Here is a 6,987-nt window from a genome sequence, read left to right as displayed (position 1 = left end):
AGAGTTTGAGTTCCAATTAATTCCAGCCGCCTCTCCGACGTAGCCCACAACCGACAATTGCAGCACCGTCGAGGTACGTACGCAGTGCATTGCATAGTTTTTTTGTCGCAACGCAAATCCTTAGAAGCTTTTAAGTTACAAATAAAACCCTAATTAGCATTCTATTATTGATCGAATTTAATTTGCAGATAGACTATCAAGGACAACCTAAAAAAACCTAATTAACCCAGGAAACGTAACATTCAAGATCGAAGATGGACTACCCTTCAAAAAAATTGAAGAAGATGGACGACGCTACTTGCATATCTTCTCTCCCCCAAGAGATAATTCTCAAAATTCTCGCCTGTCTCCCTCCAAAATCTGCAGTCTCTTTCAGGTGCACTTCCAAATTCTTCCAAACTTTCATCCCTCAGCCGCACTTCAAGTTTAGAATGCTCTTCTGGTTCCCATTCACAAATCTGTACACTGTGGGCTTTACTACTGAAGAGAGCCATGGAAGGCTCCAACCCAGCAGTCTCCAATGCTCGGCAGATGAATTGCAGCGTTTTAAACAACTTATTGGTTCAAGCTTTGCAGATGGGAAGCTTTGTCTGATCAACAGATGGGGAGAGACCACTATCTTGGACCTTAGTACAAGACAATATATTTGTCTTCCCCTTGTCGAGCCAGGGGACCTGTGGACAAAAATGTATTTCGGTGCAGCCCTGGGTTTTGATCCGGTGTCGAAAAGGTACAAGGTTTTGAGGTCAGAATTATACCGTAATAATACTCACCCCTATTACCAGGGTATGTTGAAGGTTTTAACTCTTGGGGTGGATGAATCATGGAGGGCGGTGACTACAGATTACTCCTTCCTCGCTTGCCAGCCCATTGCTAGTGTTCAAATTGATGGTATTATCTATTTGAAGATGCATTGCAGGGATAAACAAGAAATAGTTGTATTTGATATTGAGACCGAGAATTTAATTAGGGTGATACCTTTTCCCTATATATTCCGTGTTATGCCGACGATGTATTATTCATCATGGGTGAAATTAAATGGTCGACTAGCTTATATTTATGTTGATGTAAAGAGAAGGACCCGAATATTTGTTTGTAATTTGGAGAAATCATTGGGACCGGGGTGGGACAAACATGAGATTCCTCTTACATTGGAAGAGGCTAAAATCATTAGACAAGCTGAATCTGTGAGCATTACAGCCAATAGTATTGGGGAAATTGTGTTCTTGATTCAAGCTAAGAATATGTCTCCTTCAATTTTAATTTATGCATGTGGACCACAAGTATGGAGAAAGTTTGAGATATGTGAACTTCCTGGTTATTCATCTTCTCAAAGTTGGAGAAGGATTAATACTGTGCATGTTATGGAAGAGAAAGTATATTTTTCTGAATGAATTAGAAGATGGATCTTTAAGCGAAAGCATATTTATTGAGTCATGAATGAATTAGAATATTTAGTTTATTTTGATAATCTGCCCATCTTGTATTACTTTTATCAAAACTAGTATTTTCACCCGTGCGATGCACGGAATGAAATTGTTGTAATATATTAAGAATATTTAAATCGATATATAATTATTTAAGAGTCAATTTCACCAGAGTTCGTTTATCTTTCCTGACAATTCCAAATTTAATCCTAGACTATAGTTATTAATTATTACAATTTATTCTATGTTACAACTCTTACGTTAATATTCTTACTATTATTATTAACACTTAATTACTTTTAGATATTATTATTACCACTTATATTATTATTATTATTATTATTATTATTATTATTATTATATTATTATTATTATTATTATTATTATTATTATTATTATTATTAGTTTCTTTTCAAGTACTGTTAGTATATAATGGTTGTGAGGCACAATAATAATATAACCATAATTAAATATTCTTGTATTGTATTCCGGAGTTAATGTCATTTTTGGTCCTATACTTATTGAGGCATTGACACTTTTCATCCTCCATAATAAAAATTGCCACTCAGTAGACACTGTTATTGGTCGTTGGACGATTTTGATCCTCCGTCAATGAAGTCATTTGTTGACCGTGAATTAGAAGGGCTTTTCTGTCTTTTTATGTCTTATTCTTCTAATCTTGTTTAGACCAGCGCTGCTGTGACTCCTGTGAGGCGAGATGGCGAGACTTGGCGGCTAAGTAGTAACCGTCGGTAGTGAGTAGCAGCGAGGTTCTTCTCCGGCGAGTTGTGGGTACGACGGCGAGCATACGAGGCAGTAACTCCTTCCTGCGACGGACCAGTAAGGCAGATCTGGCGGTGCAGCAACAGATCCGGCGAGGTTGGGGCCTTCACCGGTGGTTTTTGGTTCCGGCGAAGCAGAGAGGGCAGCAGGTCGGCGAACCCTCCTATGGTAAATAGCAGTTGTAGTTGTAGATGGCGTGATGTAGAATTTGCACCTGTAAGTCCTCCCTTCCATATTGACCACAAATATCCTTCCCACTTCTCTCTCTCTCTCTCTCTCTCTGACCACAACTACTTGGTGCACAACCTCAAAAACTCTGTTATTCTACCTGAAATTCATTGAAGTTTCAAGCTGAAAATGTGGAATCCGCCGCTCCCCAAAAATTGCATTGTCTGAGGTGTTGGAATGGCCGGTGTTGACTTCCTGGCTGTTGTAGCTTCATTCCCCAACCCGGATGATAAAATTCGGAGCACCAGCTTTGAGGTTCAAGGAGGTGGTAACACTGGCAATGCTTTGATAAAACCCGGATGATAAAATTCGTCTTGGTCTTAATCCAAGGATCATATCTAAGGTTGCTGATGACTCGCATGGCGAAAGAATACTTGATGAGCTTGAAAGGGATGGTGTTGATACATCTTTTATGGTGGTGTCCAAAGGAGGAAACTCACCATTCACATATGTCATTGTTGACAACCAAAGAAAAAAAAAAAAAACTCGCACGTGCATTTTCACTCCAGGATATCCACCCATGATATCTGAGGGTCTACATACCTAAATCAAAATTGTCTTCAGCGCTTGGAGTAAATATTGTCTACTTAGATGGAAGGCTGCATGAGACTGCTTTGATTGTAGTGCAGGAGGCAAAGAGTATGGGCATACCTATTATAGTTGATGCATAAAGGTTAAGGGAGGGGTTGGGTGATATTCCTGACTTTGCTAGTTATGTTGTATGCTCGACAAAATTTCCACAGGCATGGACTAACGCCCTTTCTATTCCAACTGCACTTGTTTCCATTATCTTGAGATTGATGTCAAATGTAAAATTCGTGATTGTTAGTTGGGTGAAGATGGTTTCTTAATGTTAGAAAGTACTGAAGCGGATAACCTCAGTTTGAAGAAATGGATGTAGCAGTGGCCAATGGATGGAGAAATACAAGGATTAGAACATAAAAAGACAGAAAAACCCTTCTAATACACGGTCAACAAACGGCGTCATTGACGGGGGATCAAAACTGTCCAACGATCAATAACAGTGGCTACTAAGTGGCAATTTTTATTGTGGAGGATGAAAAGTGTCAATGCCCCAATAAGTCTAGGACCAAAAATGGCATTAACGTAACTCTTGTATTCCGTGAGTCACAATAATAATATAACAATAATTAAATATTGTTCAATTCTATATTCTTCTAGAATTTCTATTACCATCATTAATTATTTCAAAATTTACCATAATTAAATAATTTGACCAATTATAAAGAAAGATTATTAAATAATGCACGGGACAATTGTTTAATTAAAATTTTTAAAAATTCAATAATAAAACATAAGGTTCTCATAGTTTTTTCTTAGAAACTCTTTAATAAAGTATTTTTTTTAAGAAATTGGTGGGCTAAACCGCCTACGGCAGTTTGCGGTGGATAGATCTCGAAAAAATACGCGATTTCAAAAAAATATTTGTCCAAAACGGACAACTGAGTCAAAAGTTATGCCTTGTCGAACTTTTGAAACTTTACAACTTAAAAAAAAAAAAAAAAAAAAAAAAAAAAAAATTAAAGGCCGGTTCAGCCGGCGAGGCGGCCGCTGAGGAGGCCGATTCCGGCCTTCTTCGCCGTGGCCAGCGACACGATTATTGCAACACTGATATATAAAATAGATATAAATTAGAATAGGAATAGTATTACATAATTTTATAATATTACAATAAAATTTTAACCCAGAATTATTGTAGAAATCAATATATTTTATTAGGAAGAGAGATTTTTTGGAATTGAGCGGGAAGTTAAAATTTCAGGATTTTGTTTTAATATATAGTATAGATTGTATTACACTATTTTATAATATTATAAAAGAATTTTAACGCAGAATTATTGTACGAATGAGAAAGTAGAAATTAATATATTTTATTAGTAAGAGAGATTTTTTGGGAATAGGGCAGGAAGTTAAAATTTCAAGATTTTGTTTTTTTATATATAGTAGAGATTGTATTACACTATTTTATAATATTAGAATAGAATTTTAACGCAGAATTATTGTACGAATGGGAAAAATAGAAATCAATATATTTTATTAGGAATAGAGATTTTTTAGGAATTGGGCGGGAAGTTAAAATTTCAGGATTTTGTTTATAAAATATAGTATAGATTGTATTACACTATTTTATAATATTATAATAGAATTTTAAGGCATAATTATTGTACGAATGGGAAAAGTAGATTTAACATAATTAAATAATTTGACCAATTATAAAGAAAGATTATTAAATAATGCACGTGACAATTGTTTAATTAAAAATTTTAAAAATTCATTAATAAAACATAAGGTTCTCATAGTTTTTTCTTAGAAACTCTTTAATAAAGTATTTTTTTTTAAGAAATTGGTGGGCTAAACCGCCTACGGTAGTTTGCGGTGGATAGATCTCGAAAAAATACGCGATTTCAAAAAAACATTTGTCCAAAACGGACAACGGAGTCAAAAGTTATGCCTTGTCGAACTTTTGAAACTTTACAACTTAAAAAAAAAAAAAAAAAATTAAAGGCCGGTTCAGCCGGCGAGGCGGCCGCTGAGGAGGCCGATTCCGGCCTTCTTCGCCGTGGCCAGCGACACGATTATTGCAACACTGATATATAAAATAGATATAAATTAGAATAGGAATAGTATTACACAATTTTATAATATTACAATAAAATTTTAACCCAGAATTATTGTAGAAATCAATATATTCTATTAGGAAGAGAGATTTTTTGGAATTGGGCGGGAAGTTAAAATTTCAGGATTTTGTTTTAATATATAGTATAGATTGTATTACACTATTTTATAATATTATAAAAGAATTTTAACGCAGAATTATTGTACGAATGGGAAAGTAGAAATTAATATATTTTATTAGTAAGAGAGATTTTTTAGGAATAGGGCAGGAAGTTAAAATTTCAGGATTTTATTTTTATATATAGTATAGATTGTATTACACTATTTTATAATATTAGAATAGAATTTTAACGCAGAATTATTGTACGAATGGGAAAAATAGAAATCAATATATTTTATTAGGAATAGAGATTTTTTAGGAATTGGGCGGGAAGTTAAAATTTCAGGATTTTGTTTATATATATAGAATATATTGTATTACACTATTTTATAATATTATAATAGAATTTTAAGGCAGAATTATTGTACGAATGGGAAAAGTAGAAATCAATATATTTTATTAGGAAGAGAGATTTTTTAGGAATTGGGCGGGAAGTTAAAATTTCAGGATTTTGTTTTTATATATAGTATAGATATAGATTGTGTTACATTATTTTATAATATTTTAAAAGAATTTTAACGCAGAATTATTGTACGAATGTGAAAGTAGAAATCAATATATTTTATTAGGAAGAGAGATTTTTTAGGAATTGGGCGGGAAGTTAAAATTTCAGGATTTTGTTTTTATATATAGTATAGATTGTATTACACTATTTTATAATATTAGAATAGAATTTTAACGCAGAATTATTGTACGAATGGGAAAAATAGAAATCAATATATTTATTAGGAATAGAGGTTTTTTAGGAATTGGGCGGGAAGTTAAAATTTCAGGATTTTGTTTATATATATAGTATAGATTGTATTACACTATTTTATAATATTATAATAGAATTTTAACGCAGAATTATTATACGAATGGGAAAGTAGAAATCAATATATTTTATTAGGAAGAGAGATTTTTTAGGAATTGGGCGGGAAGTTAAAATTTCAGGATTTTGTTTTTATATATAGTATAGATTATAGATTATAGATTAGATGTGAAAAGAGAATTGTATTACACTATTTTATAATTTTAGAATAGAATTTTTACCCAGAATTATTGTACGAATGGGAAAGTAGAAATCAATATATTTTATTGGGAAGAGAGATTTTTTAGGAATTGGGCGGGAAGTTAAAATTTAAGGATTTTGTTTTTATATATATATTAGTATAGATTAGATGTGCAAAGAGAATTGTGTTACACTATTTTATAATTTTAGAATAGAATTTTTACCCAGAATTATTGTACGAATGTGAAAGTAGAAATCAATATATTTTATTGGGAAGAGAGATTTTTTAGGAATTGGGCGGGAAGTTAAAATTTAAGGATTTTGTTTATATATATATATATATATTAGTATAGATTAGATGTGCAAAGAGAATTGGGTTACACTATTTTATAATTTTAGAATAGAATTTTTACCCAGAATTATTGTACGAATTGGAAAGTAGAAATCAATATATTTTATTGGGAAAGAGAGATTTTTTAGGAATTGGGCGGGAAGTTAAAATTTCAGGATTTTGTTTTTATATATAGTATAGATGAATATAATTTATCTTAATTTTATATTATTGTTTTGTTGTTGTTTTTTTTTAATTTCCTTGCCAAATGAAAAGTTGTGAATCTTACCAGTACCATGAATCATTTAGCACATAATTTTTTTTTAATCATTTTCTTGTAACTCTGATGAATGTAAAATGAATTATGGAAATTAATTATCACCACTGTAAGATAAGGGAAGGGTATTAAATGAAATCTAACTAATGACCA

The 6,987-nt window shown here is 32.3% G+C and overlaps 1 protein-coding gene across 1 annotated transcript; it reads left to right on the top strand.

Annotated features, from left to right (window-relative positions):
• Nucleotides 1–254: 254 nt before the first annotated feature.
• On the top strand, nucleotides 255–1,394 carry LOC109146667 (F-box only protein 8-like). Its single transcript, XM_019294320.1, has one exon. It carries the CDS (start codon nucleotides 255–257, stop codon nucleotides 1,392–1,394), a length of 1,140 nt encoding a protein of 379 aa, XP_019149865.1.
• The last annotated feature ends 5,593 nt before the right edge of the window (nucleotides 1,395–6,987 follow it).

This window comes from Ipomoea nil, unplaced genomic scaffold (genome assembly GCF_001879475.1).
Source record: "Ipomoea nil cultivar Tokyo-kokei standard unplaced genomic scaffold, Asagao_1.1 scaffold1936, whole genome shotgun sequence".
Lineage (NCBI taxonomy): Eukaryota > Viridiplantae > Streptophyta > Magnoliopsida > Solanales > Convolvulaceae > Ipomoea > Ipomoea nil.
This window is presented reverse-complemented; position numbering and strand designations above follow the sequence as displayed.

Coding starts and splice junctions, on each gene's coding strand:
- LOC109146667 (XM_019294320.1), top strand. CDS start 255: ATGGACTACCCTTCAAAAAAATTGAAGAAGATGGACGACGCTACTTGC.